This window comes from Bos taurus, chromosome 2 (assembly GCF_002263795.3).
Source record: "Bos taurus isolate L1 Dominette 01449 registration number 42190680 breed Hereford chromosome 2, ARS-UCD2.0, whole genome shotgun sequence".
Classification (NCBI taxonomy): Eukaryota; Metazoa; Chordata; class Mammalia; order Artiodactyla; family Bovidae; genus Bos; species Bos taurus.
In genome coordinates, this window is record NC_037329.1 from 13715993 (window position 1) to 13737405 (window position 21413).

Below are 21413 nucleotides of genomic sequence, written 5' to 3' on the forward strand. Positions count from 1 at the left end.
AGCATAAATAAGTGAAAGAAAGTTCTTCTGTATTTGAGCCTTGTGGATATAAAATTCCATCCTCCTTTTTACTCTGCTGTTTTATTGAACTACTAGATACTTCAAGCAGACGGATATTTGCTTCTAGCAAGAGCTAGGGATAGGCACACAGGAAAGGCCTTAAGTACACAGTATGGCATTTCTACCTCTGAGGCCAGCAGGAGAAACAAGTGCAGTGGGAGGAACAGAATTCAGTCCAAAGAACATAATGGATATATTAGGTCATTAGCTATTAGGAGTCTAGCTAGTATATATAGTTGTACATATGGTTGTGCAAATATCTACTTGAAAACTTCCTAAGTTATTTTACGATATAATATTTTGGAAAAAATCTCTACCTGGAAGTTTTGTGGAATCCATTGTTTATGCTTCAAGTAATCATATTAGAATCAATCCAGTAATAGTTGGTGTATTTTTCTAAATCTATTTAATGGGCAGTTGGTGTATTTTTGCCAAGAATTTTTTATTAGAACATGTGCAGATTTCTGAAGAATTACAAATATATAGATAATTTATCTTCATGTATTATTTTTAGTGCTGCTACTGCTAAGTTGTTTCAATCGTGTCCGACTCTGTGCGACCCCATAGACGGCAGCCCACCAGGCTCCCCCGTCCCTGGGATTCTCCAGGCAAGAACACTGGAATGGGTTGCCATTTCCTCCTCCAGTGCATGAAAGCGAAAAGTGAAAGTGAAGTCGCTGAATCGTGTCCGATTCTTAGCGACCCCGTGGACTGCAGCCTACCAGGCTCCTCCGTCCATGGGATTTTCCAGGCAAGAGTACTGGAGTGGGGTGTCATTGCCTTCTCCAATCTTCTCCTTCTCACTATTTTTAGTGAGTAGTATCTATTTTTAAAGAGATAGAAAAGCACAAATCCATATCTATATGTAGGTGAGGATAATTTGTAAGTCAAAGACCATAGCATTTATTTCTTTGGAAATAGTCTCATCTTAAGAATCCCTCTTTTAAAAATGTGTAACATTTTGGTACAAAAGAAAGCAACTGTACGGTAGAACTAGATAACTTTTCAGTTTGTTTTAAATGGGAATACAAACGCTTTGTTAATAAAAACGTCATTTTTTGAGGAATCTTCTTCAAATAGCAACCAGCATTGATATGACCTATTGTCTATTGAGATCGTTATTCCACATAAACAGTGTTAAAAATTATGTGCAGAATCAGAGCGCTGCTGTGTGTAGCTCTGAGGACACCCTCAGCTCTCTCCTGGGTGAGAACAGCGGAGCTGCTGCTCCTGCTTTGGAGACCCGTGCTTGTCCCCAGGAGAGATGCTTATCTCTAGAGCTGAAAAGTGGAGAAGGTGATGGCACCCCACTCCAGTACTCTTGCCTGGAAAATCCCATGGACAGAGGAGCCTGGTAGGCTGCAGTCCATGGGGTTGCGAAGAGTTGGACACGACTGAGCGACTTCACTTTCACTTTTCACTTTCATGCATTGGAGAAGGAAATGGCAACCCACTCCAGTGTTCTTGCCTGGAGAATCCCAGGGACGGGGGAGCCTGGTGGGCTGCCGTCTATGGGGTCGCATAGAGTCGGACACGACTGAAGCGATTTAGCAGCAGTAGCAGCAGAGCTGAAAAGAGGGTAGTGAGGTGCTGTTCTCCTAAGGACTGCTACTTCAAAGCACATTATCCGTGAGTTCAGCTGGAAATAACATTTATTATGATAAGGAAGGGCTTCCCTGGTGGCTCAGATGGTAAAGAATCTGCCTGCAGTGTAGGAGACATGGGTCCGATCCCTGAATCATGAAGATCCCCTGGAGAAGGGAATGGCCACCCACTCCAGTATTCTTGCCTGAAGAATCCCATGGACAGAGGAGCCTGGTGGGGCTACAGTCCTAGGGTCACAAAAAGTTGGATGTGACTGAGTCACTAACACACACACAGACACACACACACTTAGAAAACACCCAGAGGGATGGTATGGGGAGGGAGGAGGGAGGAGGGTTCAGGATGGGGAACACATGTATACCTATGGCGGATTCATTTTGATATTTGGCAAAACTAATACAATTATGTAAAGTTTAAAATTAAAAAAAAAATGTCAAATTGTCAACAAAAACTTCTGCTTTTTACTGGTCTCCATGCTAACATAAAACACTTTTAAACAAAAAAATTTTTGTTGGCTTCTTTTCTGTGATTCATGTGCCCAGAAATCTTTACATAAACAAATGCTTTCTCAGGTAATTGTGTATTATTTTCAATTTTTATGTTCACTTTAATGACTAAGATTTTATTATGGTTATGATGTATACATGAGGTGTATTTCTTAGCCAAGTAATCTATCATAAACAATGTAGTAATCTACTCTCTAAGATGTTAAATGATTTATCCTATATATGAAACACTTTGAGATAATTAAAACGTTTATTACATATGCTTGTATTATATTAGATAGAAAATGTTCTGGTCACTACTCACCAGATATTTAAAAAACACAGAGCATCTTATTTCAAAATATGTATACAGTAACTTCCTCCTGTAAACATAAAACTACCATTGAGTTTAATACCAGTTATTCTGCCTATAGAAAGTGCTCATGAGAATCACTCTGTTGTACACCTGAAACTATTATAATAATGTAAATCATGTATACTTCAATTAAAATTTTAAAAAATTAGATCCAAAAATGAAGGAGGTCATGCCTCTTAAGAACTTGAAAAAGTCCACTGGGTTATAATAATATGTGCTTATCTTATTGTGTTGATTTTAGATCCAAAAGCTAATATTTGGAGGTGCGTTGCATAGTCTGTAAAATGTCTGTGAGGACAGGTGGCCTTGAGCAGGGGTAACTAGTTACTGAGCTTAAGCATGACTTGCCTCTCGGGTGGCACTCATTCAGCTGCCTGAAGCGCTGAGTGTGTCTCTTTCAGGGTTCTGGGGGCATGCTCTCTTCATGCATGGTGGTGAACAGGGTTTCCTCAGGATTGGGACCTTGGACATTGAATAGGCAGCTCTGTAGACAGAACAAATGTGAATGTAGTTTCAGGAGAAAAGGACCAGACACAAAGAATATGAGCTTCCTTTGCTACTAGATTTGGGTCTGATCTTACCAAAAAATGTGCATAAACAAAAGAGAGCTAATGTTGAACTTTTGCTCATAATAGATAAAATGTTATGTTTTTTAGAACGCTGCAAATGTAAACCAGTCAGAGCTACACAGAAGACCTATTTCCGAAACAATTACAACTATGGTAAGGATAACTCTGTGATCGACTTATGAACTGCTAGGTTCGGAAAGGGGTTTGTGTGTATGTGTAGATTGATAGAACAACTTATGAATAAGGCTTAAAAACAAACAAGGACAGCTTTTAAGAGCATAATCTCTCTGTTCTAAACAATTGAAATGTCTCATGTGGGCACTATTCTTAACAAATGCTTGATTTGGGGGATGCATTTCAGGCAGCACAGCTGGCGTCTTAGAACCATGCAGTGACATACACAGGCAGTTGAGAGGGGCTCTTCCCTCTTTGATCGGCCGGCAAGGATATGGAGCTGTAGTGGGTCATCGGTTGTGACTCATTGGGGTCAACACTCGGGGGGTAAACTGAGCACTTCAATGCATAAGGAGTGGTTAAAAGAGTCAAACTGGATTTTTCCAAACATTCTATCTCATGGAAAACATTGACAGAGTTGGAAAGTAACACGGAGTTTGTTAGTATTCAATGCAATGTTGTGTTCTTTGAAAAAGTATTCAAGGAAATGTTTTGTTATCTAGCCTGACCTAGACATGTGCTGTTCTGATAAGCAAAGTATTAACTGAAGAGCTACCAATCTAAATGTAGCTGACAAATTTAACTGGAGGAGGAAAAGCTTCTGTCTCTGTTCCAGGTAATGTGTTAGGTGGTTTCCATACACTGTCTTAGGTGATTTTCTCAACTGCACCATGAAATGTTACATTATCCCTATTTTATCAGTGATTACTGAACCTAAGTTATCCTTCCTTTAATTATTCAGAATGTACTCTTGGATATTCGAATGCTTCAGAGTCACAAATATCAATCACTGTTATACTTAGAAGGGTCAATTAATAGAGTTTTCTAGTTGATAAAATAAGCAACAAATCAGTATTTGCTGTATTCTGTTGGCGTTTTATTATGATTCTTCCACTCTGGCATTTATGAGATTAATAAAGTTCATGTTACTATCTCTGCCAAAGACTGTCAGTGTTGAGTAAGTGAATAAACATGGCAATTAAATGGATTTATAAAGTGCCTTCATTACTAAAATGAAGGCTTTATTATTCAGTTTACTTTAGAGAATATAGCACACACACAACAGAATTATTCCTCCTTTTCTATTATTTGGGAATTGGAAGGAGAGAAATGGATAAATCTCTGTAAGAGTAACCTTTGATATCTTTGAAAATACTGTATATTGAAAGATATCAAGTAAAAAATTCAATGTAGTTAAATCTCTTTAAAATAAATATACCTAGTTCCTCAAATTTTTCTTCAATGGATTCAATTTTTATTTTTTGTTTACTAATTATCTTTAGAGGAATCTATAGTTTCTCTTAGCCAATGGTAGACACACTTTCTAAGGTGGAAATGTAAGAAATCAGATGCCTGGCTGCTGATCTGAGGACGCTATCCTCTATAAATTGATGTGAAGGGGGAGGAGCCAAGATGGCGGAGGAATAGGACGGGGAGAACACTTTCTCCCCCACAAATTCATCAAAAGAGCATTTAAACGTCGAGTAAATTCCACAGAACAACTTCTGAATGCCGGCAGAGGACATCAGGCACCCAGAAAAGCAACCCAACTCTTCGAAAGGAGAGAGAAGAAATACAGCTCCACCCACCAGAACACCGACACAAGCTTCCCTAACCAGGAAACCTTGACAAGCCACCTGTACAAACCCACACACAGCGAGGAAACGCCACAATAAAGAGAACTCCACAAACTACCAGAATACATAAAGGACACCCCAAACGCAGCAATTTAAACAAGATGAAGAGACAGAGGAATACTCAGCAGATAAAGGAACAGGATAAATGCCCACCAAACCAAACAAAAGAGGAAGAGATAGGGAATCTACCTGATAAAGAATTCCGAATAATGATAGTGAAATTGATCCAAAATCTTGAAACTAAAATGGAATCACAGATAAATAGCCTGGAGACAAGGATTGAGAAGATGCAAGAAAGGTTTAACAAGGACCTAGAAGAAATAAAAAAGAGTCAATATATAATGAATAATGCAATAAATGAAATTAAAAACACTCTGGAGGCAACAAATAGTAGAATAACAGAGGCAGAAGATAGGATTAGTGAATTAGAAGATAGAATGGTAGAAATAAATGAATCAGAGAGGATAAAAGAAAAACGAATTAAAAGAAATGAGGACAATCTCAGAGACCTCCAGGACAATATTAAACGCTACAACATTCGAATCATAGGGGTTCCAGAAGAAGAAGACAAAAAGAAAGACCATGAGAAAATACTTGAGGAGATAATAGTGGAAAACTTCCCTAAAATGGGGAAGGAAATAATCACCCAAGTCCAAGAAACCCAGAGAGTCCCAAACAGGATAAACCCAAGGAGAAACACCCCAAGACACATATTAATCAAATTAACAAAGATCAAACACAAAGAACAAATATTAAAAGCAGCAAGGGAAAAACAACAAATAACACACAAGGGAATTCCCATAAGGATAACAGCTGATCTTTCAATAGAAGCTCTTCAAGCCAGGAGGGAATGGCAAGACATACTTAAAATGATGAAAGAAAATAACCTACAGCCCAGATTATTGTACCCAGCAAGGATCTCATTCAAGTATGAAGGAGAAATCAAAAGCTTTTCAGACAAGCAAAAGCTGAGAGAATTCTGCACTACCAAACTAGCTCTCCAACAAATACTAAAGGATATTCTCTAGACAGGAAACACAAAAACAGTGTATAAACTCGAACCCCAAACAATAAAGTAAATGGCAACGGGATCATACTTATCAGTAATTACCTTAAACGTAAATGGGTTGAATGCCCCAACCAAAAGACAAAGACTGGCTGAATGGATACAAAAACAAGACCCCTACATATGTTGTCTACAGGAGACCCACCTCAAAACAGGGGACACATACAGACTGAAAGTGAAGGGCTGGAAAAAGATTTTCCATGCAAATAGGGACCAAAAGAAAGCAGGAGTAGCAATACTCATATCAGATAAAATAGACTTTAAAACAAAGGCTGTGAAAAGAGACAAAGAAGGTCACTACATAATGATCAAAGGATCAATCCAAGAAGAAGATGCAACAATTATAAATATATATGCACCCAACACGGGAGCACTGCAGTATGTAAGACAAATGCTAACAAGTATGAAAGGAGAAATTAACAATAACACAATAATAGTGGGAGACTTTAATACCCCACTCACACCTATGGATAGATCAACTAAACAGAAAATTAACAAGGAAACACAAACTTTAAACAATACAATAGACCAGTTAGACCTAATTGATATCTATAGGACATTTCATCCCAAAACAATGAATTTCATCTTTTTCTCAAGCGCACATGGAACCTTCTCCAGGATAGATCACATCCTGGGCCATAAAGCTAGCCTTGGTAAATTCAAAAAAATAGAAATCATCCCAAGCATTTTTTCTGACCACAATGCAGTAAGATTAGATCTCAATTACAGGAGAAAAACTATTAAAAATTCCAACATATGGAGGCTGAACAACACGCTGCTGAATAACCAACAAATCACAGAAGAAATCAAAAAAGAAATCAAAATTTGCATAGAAACGAATGAAAATGAAAACACAACAACCCAAAACCTGTGGGACACGGTAAAAGCAAAATAAAAAGAAAAAATAAATAAATAAATAAATAAATTGATGTGAAATATAACAAGGAAAGGAAACTTCTAATTTTTAGGAGATTAACTTTGTAAGATTGAAAAATGCTATATGAACTTTTAAGTTAATGAAGAGTTGTGTTAAAGACAAAAACATGAAAAATTTTATATTGGGAAATTTTACTTAGTTTGTATTTGTTTTACTTATTATTAATTTTTACTTTATCCAGTCTTAGAGCTGCAATGGTTAGTGTTACTATTTTTGTTAAAAGATAAAATGGTTACTAATGGTTACAAGTCATAGGAAGAGAAAATCTTCCAACAAGGTAGCCGAGTGAGTATTATAACAGAAATAGGATACAGATCACAGGTAGTGGAAAAAAGATAATTTCTTTCTCATGGTTAAACAATAACCAGATTTCCCATAATTTAAGAATTTTCACTTCTCTAAGTCTTACTCAGAGCTTCTTTGAGGAAGACAGGCACTAAAATTATAAAAGAGAAGGAAAACTCCTGAAAATATATTTTAAACTTTAAAATATGTTGATCTTTATCTTTCTTAAATATCTACATGTGTCTATTGAGAAAACAAACTGGAGGTGGGAGCAAATTGATAATTCAGATGAAACCTCTGCTTCATTCAGATTAATTCAGGTAAAAGCTCTTGAGCTTTGACAAAATTACTTGAATAATAAAGTAAGCCTTGTAGAGAGGTATTTACTTTGGAGTGGGTACATGTGCTAAAAATTTCTAATGAAAATAGTAGACGCACTGGGTAAATAAATCATTAGTTTGAGAACGTTTGCACAGCTCACTAATCTCTAATAGCTGATGAATGCTATGAAGCACATTCACATAAGCCAGGACACACAAAAATGTGTGCTAGCCGGGGCTGTGAATCTATCATCTGGTTCTCCCAAATGACATTTCAAAAAGGGCAACCTTATCTTTTGTTAAAATAAGAATAGAACACTCATAAAAAAAGACCCCTTCACTCAGAAATCACACCAAGCAGAGAGGCTGGCAGTTACATTTTGTTTGCTATAAGCCCTCATACTTGAGACAACTAATTCTCTGAAGATTGAAATACCTGTGAAGCAAAATTGAGGTTTTGTTCTAAAGTTTTTCGAATTAGTAGCTTAATTCTTATTGTATGTGTGTTGTACTGGTGGAATGTTATTGAATAAATTTCTGTATGGAATTGGGGCATTGATAGAGGGCAATGGTTTATTAGCTGGCTTTATATTTTCATGGATTACTTTTTCCTTTGTAGTCCAAAACCCCTAAAATATGTGGGAAGGAACTCAGATGAAAGTGGTTGGCAGATATGTGCCTAAGAGGCTTTTAAAAAGTACATTCATTTGGATATGTTGTGTTTTCTTCTGTATAAAGTCCATGGATATTGAACTAGAGCAATGAGGCTGCCTGGGCAAAAGCTGTTGGCTTCTTACTAATTGACATTTTTTGCTTCTTCCTAGGCCTTTTCAAAATCCCCTTAGGAAAAAAAGTAAAAAGCTCATTTACCCGAAGTAGGAATCTAAAGAATTTGGCTCTTCCAAAGGAGAGAAATACAGAAAAGAAGCAGAACAGTACTTTCTAGATTCTGAGTCAAATGTTTTGAATTTGCAGCTGAATATATTCTTTTTAAAGCAGTTTTGTCTTTATTTTGAGAAGTCAAGCCCAACGTTAAGAGATAAACTGGCTGCCAGAATACCCACCGAGACAGTAGATTAATGCAATTGATGTGTTAGACCGTATTTCATAGCACATGAGTGGGACAGTTTTTATTCAAGTAGAAAATGCTGTATACATAAACAAGAGTATGAAAGATAGTCTGTACTGAAACAAAGGAAGAAAGGAGCTGATGTCTGAACAGTGAGCTAAGATGAAAGGGTGGAAAGATTGCAGAACTAGCCTGAGAACATCATAGAACAGGACAGCTTTATGACACTAAAGAAAACCCTAACTGGTTAGAAAATCTATTAATAGACCTGATGGAAAAAATGCCGACAGTGAAACAAAGCATATTTAGGTGGTGGGTCTTTACATATAGTGAAACTAACATGGTTTAAATTCCTCTTGGCACAATTGAAACTGTACATATCTAAACAGTTCTCATGAAATACACACACAAATATAAATGTACATGCAAATTTGCAGGGGATCGGGGTGAATATTAAGGGGGCAGGTGTGCTGTAGAGTGTGTTACTCACTACTGTCTAAGGAGACTATATCTGCTTTATTTTTTCTCTCCATTCATTGAACATCAAATGGATACGAATTGACTAGAAAGAAGTCTACTTGTCTTTTTTGACTGGGGCACCTATAGTGTGTCATATTGCCATATCGGCTTTATTGTTTTTTTATCCAGTCATTCGGGCTAAAGTTAAAGAAATAAAGACCAAGTGTCATGATGTGACTGCAGTAGTGGAGGTGAAGGAGATTTTAAAGGCTTCTCTGGTAAACATTCCAAGGGAAACTGTGAACCTTTATACCAGCTCTGGCTGCCTGTGTCCTCCACTTAACGTTAATGAGGAGTATCTCATCATGGGCTACGAAGATGAAGAGCGCTCCAGGTAATTCACTCCTTAAGAATTCAGAATAATTTCTAGGCACATCCTATTCTTACTGCATTTCTATAGAGATCTGACTCTGGGGGTTGCTCTTTGGGATCTGTCTACCTTCTGGGGAATTAAAGATCAGTTTTAGTTGGAGCCTTCAATTCATGTATTAGATAGGAAAGTATATGTGGGAAATTTCTAGGTGTGCATTTTCCTGGGGAGAGGGATCATAATTTTGTTTGTTCTTAAACAGGTCCATGACTCCCAATAGTTGAGAATTACTTTTCTAAAACATGGCTGTCCCTTTCTAGTATAAACAGTATGTGTTTCTTGACAATGATTCCTTGTATTTTTCAGTAATATGTTTTAATTTTTCAAAAATGACTGCTTCTTTAAAATACAGATTACTGTTGGTAGAAGGTTCTATTGCTGAGAAATGGAAGGATCGACTTGGTAAAAAAGTTAAGGTAAGCCTAAATTTTATTTTATTATTTATTTATTTAATTGTAATTTATTTATTTGTTTATTTGGCTGCATTGGGTCTTAGTTGCCTAATGGGGATCTTAGTTGCTTGAGTAGGGATCAAACCTGCATTGGAAGGTAGATTCTTATCCAGTGGATCACCAGGGAAGTTCCAGCCTGAATTTTATATTGAAAGTGATATGCAGAAAATTAAAGTAGAAAGCCAGCCATTTGTCATTTAAACAAAATAACTACCTTCAACTACATGAAAAATATTAAACCCTGATATGTGTGTGTGTGTGTCTGTGTGTGTGTGTATTACAGACATTACAAAGTCAGGTTTTGGAATATTAAATATATATATATATATATATATATTTTTTTTTTAAACCCAACTTTGTAATGTCTGTTTCATTTAAGGAGCACATTCTCTGTATGTGTGTCAGAGATCTAGCTATGGATACCTGACTTCTCACAGTGGGAAATCTAGCTGTAGTTAGTCCAGCCTTGTTCCTGTGGCTTCATATTCTCAGTAGAGCTCCAGGCTCCTTCTAGCTTATTCTTAAATAAGTTAGAAGATATTGTCATTTTTAAAGATGTTGCTTCCACCATCAAGTTTAGCTGGAGGTCATAGCATGGCTGCCACACCTCTACATCATACCTACATTTCAGGGAAAAAGAAAAGGAGGTAAAAAGAGATTCCAAGCATCCTACCCAACCACGTATTACTTAGGACTGGGTCCATCTCTAGCTGCAAGAGAAGCTGGAAAATATAGGGTATTGTTTTATTTTTTCGCTGGATATGTTGATTCCTTGAACAATTGCAGTTCTGTGACTCAGAGAAGATGCAAAGAATAAAGCATGAGCAGAAAACTGTGGATATTGTCCCAATGTATAGACACCAGTTCCTATGTACAAAGTGTAGCCACAGTCATCTGTATATAAGAGATCTGACCAAATTAGGTTCTTAGAGCAGTAATGTAGCTTTATTTTAAAACCAATGACTCTTAGATTCTGCAAGTGATGCATTTAAAAAAAATACAGTAAACCAGCTTATTATCATTATACATATAAACCACCATATATATCAGAAGGTATCATTTCCTTTTACTAAGTAAATCTGTTTCAACAAAAGGAATGTGGGGGAAGTATTCAGAGGGATAAAGAATCAAAAAGGGTGTGTGTGCAAGGGTGTGTGTGTGTGCGCGTGTGCAGGATGGGGAGGGGAGAGTAGGAATTGTACTAGACATAATACATCCTCTTCCTTCTGTGAGTCTGAAGGCTTGGGAAACATTTATGGGGTAAGTTAAACACCCCTGGGCAGTTTATCTTATACATCTGGCGCTTGACACAGCAGACACATTTCAGTTTAAGTGACCTACAAAAATACAGAGGGCATTATTTTGCAGGGAGAAAAAACCCTCTAATACGCTCTTTTATTCCCCTCAGTATTAATGTCAAAAGTGTGATGTATTTCAAGTTTACTTACGAGAATTCTCTATTTGTGTCTCTTTTCAATTTGTTTGGTGTCTGTTAAAAATGGCTCTTCTTTAGTATGTGGGAATCTCTTACTGTCCTTTTAATTCGGTTTTCTGCTTGCTAATGCAGGTAGGAATTTGTCCTAAATTCCTGTACCGGTTGGAAAAGCTTTCAGCATCATTGCTGCAAAGCATGTAACATGGCTTGCTGCTTCTCTTTTGGTACCAAAACAATTATCATCATGTAAAGATACAGGACATCATGGCTTGTTGGTCCTGTTCCTTAGTTGGGCAAGCATTTTTTTTTTCATGGGTTTCTACAGGGAGCTCTCAGTTATTATTGTGAAATCACTTATAGTTTCATCTGGTTGCTGATGGGAAGAAATAACTGGAGTAATTTTTAATTCTTACTGTGGTTTTCCAGTCAATTTTGAGGATGTAAAGAAGAATTTTATGGAGGATATTGTTTTTTTTCCAAATAAGAATTGTCCTTCTCAGCTGATTTTTTTTTTTTTTTTTTTGCTCTCTGGGATAGATCAAGAGCAATAAAATTTTTTTTTATGGTCTTGCCATGCAAAAAAAAAAAAAAAATTAACCTAAGTCTCTTTTATGTTGTTCCAATCAAGATGTTTCACTTGCCTTGGGGAGTTGAAAATCAGACTTTTTTTTTTAAAAATATGGAAACCCAATAAGATTGTGGAGTAAAAATGTGCTAAAATGAAGAATTACTGAAAGTAATTGAAAATTGAGAATTTGTTATGTACTAGGAATTTCATATATAACTCTTATTCTTATTTACTACCTATAATATCCATAATATAACTTCCTTTTAATTTATTAAATTACATGTGAACATTATTGAAGTTGTCAATATGAAATATTACTAAACTTGATTGTAGTTATTAAAGCCATTTGTGATGTGGTCCTTTATAAAACTTAGAATGAGGGCAGAAATGTGTTCTGTTTTGTTGTACTTGGTAGATGTAACTTGGAAAGATATTTTTAAAGTACCCCATCCTCTCTTCCCACTTTCATTTTTTTCACTGCTCAAATCACTTAGGTTTAAAAGGCTGTGCTCTTATGTGTCACAAGAGAAGAAAATAAAAAATAGCACTTTCTTCAAATTCTCTATGGAAATCTCATATTTGTTGATCACCCATGAAGTACCAGACTTGTGTACGTTACCTCAGGAAATACCCACAGATATCAATGTTTATTTGTGTCACCATTTACTGACATGGAGATTTTAAGTTTAAAATTTGATATGAAACCATTACTGATATATTATAGGTGGCCAGTTTTTCAAATTAAAGTAGGACATTTACATAGCTTCCACCTCATTGCTACCCCTGGGATATAGATTATACTTTTGGAAAAGTAGTAAAATGCTTTTGAGATCTGATTTTGCAGTCCTAGTTGTTAGAATAATAGAAATGATGGCCCTGGTAATATGTGCTTGTGACTGTTCTCTGTTTTAAATTTCACAGCGGTGGGATATGAAGCTCCGTCATCTTGGACTGAATACAAGTGATTCTAGCCATAGTGATTCCACTCAGAGTCAGAAGCCTGGCAGGAATTCTAACTCCCGGCAAGCACGCAACTAAATCCTGAAATGCAGAAAATCCTCAGTGGACTTCCTATTAAGACTTGCATTGCTGGACTAGCAAAGGCAAATTGCACTATTGCACGTCATAGTCTATTTTTTAGCCACAAAAATCAGGTGGTAACTGATATTACTTCTATTTTTTCTTTTGTTTTCTGCTTTTCTCCTTCCCCCATTCCCTTTTTTGTGGTCTGAGTACAGATCCTTAAATATATTATATGTATTCTATTTCACTAATCATGGGAAAACTGTTCTTTGCAATAATAATAAATTAAACATGTTGATACCAGGGCCTCTTTGCTGGAGTAAATGTTAATTTGCTGTTCTGCACCCAGATTGGGAATGCAATATTGGATGCAAAGAGAGATTTCTGGTATACAGAGAAAGCTAGATAGGCTGTAAAGCATACTTTGCTGATCTAATTACAGCCTCATTCTTGCATGCCTTTTGGCATTCTCCTCACGCTTAGAAAGTTCTAAATGTTTATAAAGGTAAAATGACAGTTTGAAATCAAATGCCAACAGGCAGAGCAATCAAGCACCAGGAAGCATTTATGAAGAAATGACACATGAGATGAATTATTTGCAAGATTGGCAGGAAGCAAAATAAATAGCATTAGGAGCTGGGGATAGAGCATTTTGCCTGACTGAGAAGCACAACTGAAGCTAGTAGCTGTTGGGGTGTTAACAGCAGCATTTTTCTTTTGACGATACATTTGTTTGTCTGTGAATATATTGATCAGCATTAGAGCAGTGGATTGTGACCAGACATCAGGTGTTATCAGCATAGCTCTGTTTAATTTGCTTCCTTTTAGATGAACGCATTGGTGTCTCTTTTTTCTTCTTTTAAAATAAATCTCCCTTGCTGCATTTGACCAGGAAAAGAAAGCATATATGCATGTGCACCGGGCTGTTATTTTTAAGATATGTAGCTCTATAAAACGCTATAGTCAAAAGATGGTAAAATGTGCAAGATTCTGGGTGTGTGTATTAATGTGTGTGTGTCCGCATACACTCACACTCAAGCTGAACTGAACGACAGGCCTGTGCACTGGCCTGCACTTTATCATTTGGATTTGTGCTGTTTAATGCTCAGTAAAATATGCTTAATAAAAGGAATTATGGTTGTCAGGAGAGAGGTGATTCTGACTTTTGAAACAAATGCTCACTCTCATTACCCAAGGTGCAGTGGGATCCCGCAGGGACCATGGGGAACAAATGATGCTCTTACTTCTTCCTCCAGTAGGGTTCTTTAGAGCCTGTGCCCCAAATCTGAAAGTCTCATTCTCTTAAATTTATATAGTTGATATTAGTAGAACCAAATTTCTAAGTTGTGGGGTGCTGGAAACACTTAGGAAGCAAATGGTTTTGTTTCCTTCTATAAAAACAAACCTGCAAGAATGCAATTCATTCCTGAACAAGTTTCCTAAAATAGTAGATAACAGTGCATCCAAATACTCTCTTTGGAAAGGAAGAGAACGCCCCTGCCTTCTGACTAACTCCCAGACCCCAACACTCTCCATGATCCCAGAAGGAGTTCTCACCTTTGCAAGGCCACCTAGTCTTTGAGCTGCCATATGGTCGCTTTGAGGTATTGTCACCACCTGCCTGTTGGGCTTTATTCTCAGGTGGCTAAGACAGGTCATCTGTTTCCAGATGCTGATGTTGTAGCCCAAAAAGGGGAGTTTGGGTGTCATCGATGGTAGTGAAGTCCTGTAGAGGAAGTACTGCACCTCAGTGTTCATTCTGACTTCAACTTGAGCTTCAAGGACTGAGGACTGGAAAACAACGCTTCTGCATTCTGCTGTTTGTCTCCTGCCTTTTTCATGTTACCGATGGGGAGAAGGGCAAGCAATCACTGCAGGAGATTCAAAGGAATTGGTTTCTCAGATCCGCAGAATGTCATCAGCTCTTCCAAACCTTAGGAAGAGGAATTTAAGTAGCAAAATCTTTTGATGTTCAGTGAAAGCCACAGATGTTTCCAGCTCCTCCAGTTTTCTTTTTCTGGGGAGAAGGAAATAATATTTGTGTAGAGATTTGATACAATTTATGCTCAATACATATACAAGTATGATATTTATAAGCAAAAGAGGACCAGAATTTAGGATTCAGCAGTGTTTTTTTTCCACTTTCCATTTGGCTCATCAGTGTGGGGCTCTGCCAGTTACGGTTTTTAATGGTATAAGGTCCAAGAATAAAACACATTTGCTTTTGCAGTTTGGTAGTTGCAATGTCTCCATTAATAAATTATGGATAGGCCTCTTTTGAAGGTGTCATGATTTTTTATCTTAATGGTCACATTTCTAATCAGATTGCAAAATCATTTCTACTCTCTAATTGCCGTATCAGAAATACATTTAATTAATGCCCCTCCATGGGCTTTTCTGACAGGTATTAACTTTCAAAGCCACTAAAATTTTAATATACACGTTTCCTTGTCAGTAACCTTGAGATTTACAAATTTAATATAATACTTCTTTGGAAAATCTTGTTCACCTTTAGGATTTTGGTTTTCCTAGCCAAATAACAATATCAAAATGATGTTTTAGATGCAGGCTGAATAAACTAACAAAATTAAGATAACAGCAAACTTGGATTCTCTTCACGGATATGTGAGTATTTCACTGTGTCTCAACCAGAGTGTAATCTGATTCAGTGCCATATGTTGTACTGAGCATTTGGGGGTGGGGTAGGACAAAGCCATGTCATTCCACATCTGCTATAGATTAAGAAAGCAAATACAAAAATTATAATCACTGCGAGTAAATAGCACTACTTACTGTCTTCTGCAAGACATTATTTGCTATTATCTTTCAACAAGTAAAATTACTGAAAAGAATTTCAAGAGTGGTATTTATTTAGACAGAATTTTAATATTTTAATCATACAAACTTTCAGAAACCTGGGTGAAAATGAGGTAAAGCAGAGATTTCTAATACTGTTATTGAAATCCAACCGATAGGATTTTAAAATATGGTTGCCAGCTGTACTAATATTACCAAAAACAGTATAGTTTTACTTTTGATAATTTTCCTCTTTAGGGTAATAATGCCTGGTAGTGGCTCAAGCACTCTACACAACACTGGCATGTATATTACCTCACGTAATCCTTGCAAATCTGTGAAGGAGGAATTGTTATTTCCATTTCACAGAGAAAGCAAGAATTTAGAACTTCAGAGTTACGTAAGTAGCAGAGCTGGGGCTCAGACCATCTTATTCTTATTCCCCAGTTATATGTTTTTCACCATTGCAATTGCTAATAAAAAAAAATAAAGAGTAACACTGAAACATACTTATTACCATATGTAAAAGTGATAGCCAGTGGGAATTAGCTGTGTGATGCAGGGAGCTCAGATCCGGTGCTCTGTGACCACCTAGGTGGGTGGGGTGGCGGTGGGGGAACCCGTGTAATGGCTGATTTATGTTGGTGTATGGGAGAAACTGGGGCTTGCCAGGTGGCCCAGTGGTAAAGAACCCACCTGCCAATGAAGGAGACATGAGATACACAGGTTTGATCCCTGGGTTGGGAAGATCCCCTGGAGGAGGGCATGGCAACACACCCCAGTCTTCTAGCCTGGCGAGTCCCACGGACAGAGGAGCCTGGCAGACTGTGGTCCATAGGATCACAGAGAGTCGGACACGACCGAAGTGGCTGAGCACGCACGCATGGCAGAGACTGACACAGTGTCGTAAAGCAATTACCCTCCAGTTAGAAACAAAAAGAAATGTGCTTCCTGACGCTGTAAACACCCAGAGCCATCAGCCTGGAGCTAGAGCAGCCCACGCTGCTTTCTCCTTGGAGACACTGCGTCATTCAAAATGGCCCCCTTACCATACCTTGAAAAGAGGTTTGCTAGGGCAGCTGGATTCAAATTCTGTCTTTGTAACTGACTGGCTGTTTAGTGCACGCTCCACATTCTAAGATCAGGTGAGCTGAGCTGGCTGGAGCCTGTTGGGCAGTGCCTAGAGCATGGGAGTTGTCAGAACTGTTTCACCTTTTTCTTCTGAATACTCTCTGTGAGGTACTCAGTCCTCAAACAGGGCTCTCCCGAGTGCTTAACCAGAGAAGAAAAGTGGCTTCCAAGAGATCCTATCCCCTGCCTGCTCTCTCCTCCATCTTTAAGATGCCAGACTCAAACCTCGCCCCCACCCCTGCAACTCATCCTCAAGTTGAAGAGAATTGAAATGGTTTTCTTTTTCCTCCTCCAGCCAGGCAGATGTGCTTAGAAAGTAACATGATCAGGAGACAAGATGAATACTTACTCAGTTTTTTACAAGATAAGATTTTGTAAAAATAACATAGTGCTCAATTCTACAAATGTATCACTGGTATTTCAAACATGATTAATTTTGGAAACCAACCAAAATACTTTTTCAATCACTTTTAAATACAGAGGATGGTAAACCTATAGAAAACTTCTATCTTTGTGCTGGTTATCTCAATGGAGATGTCAGCTTCTAAACTAATTCACTTAATCTTTCAATGCTAAAGTGGAATTGGGCTTTTATACTTTACTATTATCCATTATAAGCATGAAGTAAGAAATTACTTCAGATCAAGGGACAAAGCAGGTCAAACAGTTTTCTCTTAATTATTGGTAAGAGTTTGGCTCTCCAAAAAAGTTATTGTTCATGGTTTAGGTGAGCAAGGGGAGACCTCTGGCAAAGATACGTGTTCTCAGTATGAGCTGAATTCTGTCAGAGGAGCTTCTTGGTGTTTTTTGTTTCCTGGGGAGTTCCAGAAATACTAAAATTATATCAAGACAAAGTGTTTATGTTTCAAAAGTGCAGGCTCTGCATTCCAGGCTACACACTGAGGGTTCTCAAAACAGAGGCAGCTTTTATTGAAACTTGGAAATAAGGATAACTCACAAGGACTTGGACTAGTACATACTGGAAAAATAGAAGATAACCCAAGAGCCAGCTAAAAAGGGAACAAGCTAACCCAGGAGTTTCATGGTAAATACTTAAGACTTTGTGGGTCATGTAGTCTCTGTTGCAAGCTCTGCTACTGAGGTTCAAAAGCAAACACTAACATTACATACATGAGTGAGCTCTGTTCCAATAAAACTTTATTTACAAAGACAGGAGGTAGGCTGGATTTAGCCTTTGGGCTATAGTTTGCCTGTCTTTGTGGATCTAATCAAATGCTCCCCACCTAGTGGGAATTATTCCATCATTTGTTGGATTTAATTAAATAGATGGTTTTGGTAGCATAGAGAAATTAACTACTAAGAAAAGTTAGATTTGTGCTTAAGGAGAACTTTGCTTAAAATTTTACCATTAGAAGTTCGGTTTATGTGTTGAACATTATTCTCTTTAGGAATCTGCTTAAAATGCAAGGGCTTAGGAAATATATCCTTAGTATTAAGTACTAACTAATATATTAATTAGTATTAATAACTAATATTAATTAAGTACTAACTAATATATCCTTAGTATTAATTAAGTAGCTAGGGCTGAAAGAGGCCCTAGAAGCTGCCAGAGAATACATAGTACCTAGCATAAAGAAAAGAGGATTGAAAGGGGAGAGCCATGAAAGGGAGGTGTCTGTCTCCTGGCTTTAAACAGTTATTCATAGGATCCATTTGACCATCCAATAATATTTTTTTGTTGTTGTTCCTGCAAAGGCACATTCTTTAGGAATAAAGTCCTGCATGAATGAGTGCTCAGATATCCAGACCGAGGGTGCCACTTCGTTCACTGCACACCCATTCAACAAACACAGATTTTGTTGCAAGGCTTAGGGCTAGGAAATGAAGGTAAGAAGTGGAATAGGATAATCCAGCAGGGAAAATCCACATATAATACAAAATGGCAGAATCTACAAAAGAAGCAAAACAAAGGGCAATTCTTTTTAAAAGTCCCTCAAACTGCCGGTCTCATTTCTCTCCGGCCCTCCCTCCAGTTCATTCTAGTTCCATGTATTGAAATGTGTTCCTAGGGCTAATTATTCCTTATTTTTAAAGCTGGTGTGACAGTAATAGTGAAAAACTATAAATATGATGGTTGGTAGTTGGTATAAACCTTACTTACTCCTTGCTATTTCCTTAACATTTCCATTTAAGTTGCTCAAACTAGAAAAAGATACTAGGAAGTGTTGCTCATGCATTAAAACCCCCTTGTGTGTTTAACCCATTCACCATAAGCTTGATTTACAACAGCTTCCCTTGCTTGATGAATCCCACATGCCCCATAATTTAAACATCTTAATGTGCCTCTCACTGGAGTGCCTTTTTATTTGAATTTAAATTGATTCTGAAACTGCTCCCAGTCAGAAGTTTGTGTTTGGTAAGCCGTAGCTTACAGTGGAATATGGTCACACCAAGGTCCAATCTGCAAGGTATCGGATGGAGGTTCAATTGCTACCGTAATTAACCTAGTTCAGGTTAATTTAACCATAGAATATATACTCCAGCGACTGTTTAATCTGCCACAAATAAATGAATAGCAAAGATCCTAAGCCACTTGACAACTGAAATACAGTTTGTTCATATAAATATAGAAGAACCCCAAGTTCATTTCTGAATTTGTGCAACTTATGCTTTTTTAAAGAATTTTCAATAGAATGCAGACAAGATTTTTGTAGCATTCTAAACTTGAGAGCAATCATCCTTGTCTAGTCCAGATAAAACCAAACTTAAACCATTTTTAAAAAGTGGTTTATTATTTCTGCTATTCAAAAAGAGTATGCTGGAAGTCATTTAATGATTCTTCCAGTGATATGGACAGGCTCGCAAACAAAAATGGGAATATAATGAGGCAACGGGTGCACAAAGCATCCAGAGAGGAGAGGCCTAGACTGCTGAGAACCCAGGGCTCCACAGAGGCTGCAGCCCTGGCCCCTGACTAGCATCACCACAGCCATGTTGATGCAGATCCTCCCCATAAAACATAGAGGATGGTGATTCTGATCCGTGTAAACAGGCCCACCCTCTTGGACAATTGATTTTTTATCTCTGGGAATTAGGTGGCCTTAAAAATTCCTCAGGCTTGTGCTTGGATGGGCAGCATATATACTAAAATTGGAACAATACAGAGAAGATTAGCATGGCCCCTGGGCAAGGATAACATGCAAGTTCATGAAGCGGTCCATATTTTTAAAGAATATTACAAGAGATAATGAAGGACACTACATAACGATCAAGGGATCAATCCAAGAGGAAGACATAACAATTGTAAATATCTATGCCCCCAACATAGGAGCAACTCCATACATAAGACAAACACTAACAGATGTAAAAGGAGAAATTGACAGTAACACAATAGTAGTAGGAGACTTTACCACCCCACTCACACCAGTGGACAGATCATCAAAACAGAAAATTCATAAGGAAACACAAATGTTAAATGACACATTAGATGAGATGGATTTCATCCATAGCTTCAGGATATTCCATCCAAATGCAGAAGAATACACTTTCTTCTCAAGTGGACATGGAATATTCTCCAGGATAGACCCCATCTTGGGTCACAAATCAAACCTCAGTAAATTTAAGAAAATTGAAATCATATCAAGCATCTTCTCTGACCACAAAGCTATGAGTGAAAGTGAAAGTGAAGTCGCTCAGTCGTGTCCGATTCTTTGCGACCCCATGGACTGTTTAGCCTACCAGGCTCCTCTGTCCATGGGATTTTCCAGGCGATAGTACTGGAGTGGATTGTCATTTCCTTCTCCAGCGGATCTTCCAGACCCAGTGATGGAACCCAGGTCTCCCGCATTGTAGACAGACGCTTTACCGTCTGAGCCACCAGGGAAGTCCATCAATGCTATGAGACTAGATATCAATTACAAGAAAAAAAACCTGTAAGAAACACAAACACATGGAGGTTAAACAACACATTTCTAAATAACCAACAGGTGACTGAAGAAATTAAAAGGGAAATCAAAAAAAATTTCTAGAAACAAATGACAATGAAAAAAATGACAACTCAAAACCTATGGGATGCAGCAAAAGCAGTTCTAAGAGGGAAGTTTATAGCAATACAATCCTACCTCAAGAAATAAGAGAAACATCGAATAGACAACCTAACTTTACACCTAAAACAACTGGGAAAAGCAGAAGAAGAAGAAGAACAACAACAACAACAAAAAAAATTAGGAGAAGGAAAGAAATCATAAAGATCCAAGCAGAAATAAATGAAAAAGAAATGAAAGAAACAATAGTAAAGATAGTAAACTAAAAGCTGGATCTTCGAGAAGATAAACAAAATTGACAAGCCTTTAGCCAGACTCATCAAGAAAAAAAAGAGGGAAGAATCAAATCAACGACATTAAAAATGAAAAAGGAGAGGTTACAACAGACAGTGCAGAAATACAAAGGATTATAAGAGACTATTCTGAACACCTATATGGCAATAAAATGGATGACCTGGAAGAAATGGACAGATGCTTAGAAAAGTTCTATCTTCCAAGACTGAACCAGGAAGAAACAAAAATTATGAACAAC

The 21413-nt window shown here is 37.5% G+C and overlaps 1 protein-coding gene and 1 non-coding gene across 2 annotated transcripts in view; both read left to right on the plus strand.

The window, feature by feature from the left end:
* FRZB (frizzled related protein) overlaps positions 1-14080 on the plus strand; it is a 36735-nt gene extending 22655 nt beyond the window's left edge. Inside the window, 4 exon segments of the mRNA NM_174059.2 lie at positions 3183-3248; positions 9232-9436; positions 9825-9888; positions 12849-14080. Coding sequence (NP_776484.1) covers positions 3183-3248; positions 9232-9436; positions 9825-9888; positions 12849-12965 — 452 coding nt within the window. The 3' untranslated portion in view covers positions 12966-14080.
* A 5878-nt stretch (positions 14081-19958) lies between these two features.
* Positions 19959-20065, plus strand: LOC112443719 (U6 spliceosomal RNA). The gene has a single exon (XR_003032131.1). It is a non-coding gene; the product is annotated as a U6 spliceosomal RNA (small nuclear RNA).
* Positions 20066-21413: the final 1348 nt, after the last annotated feature.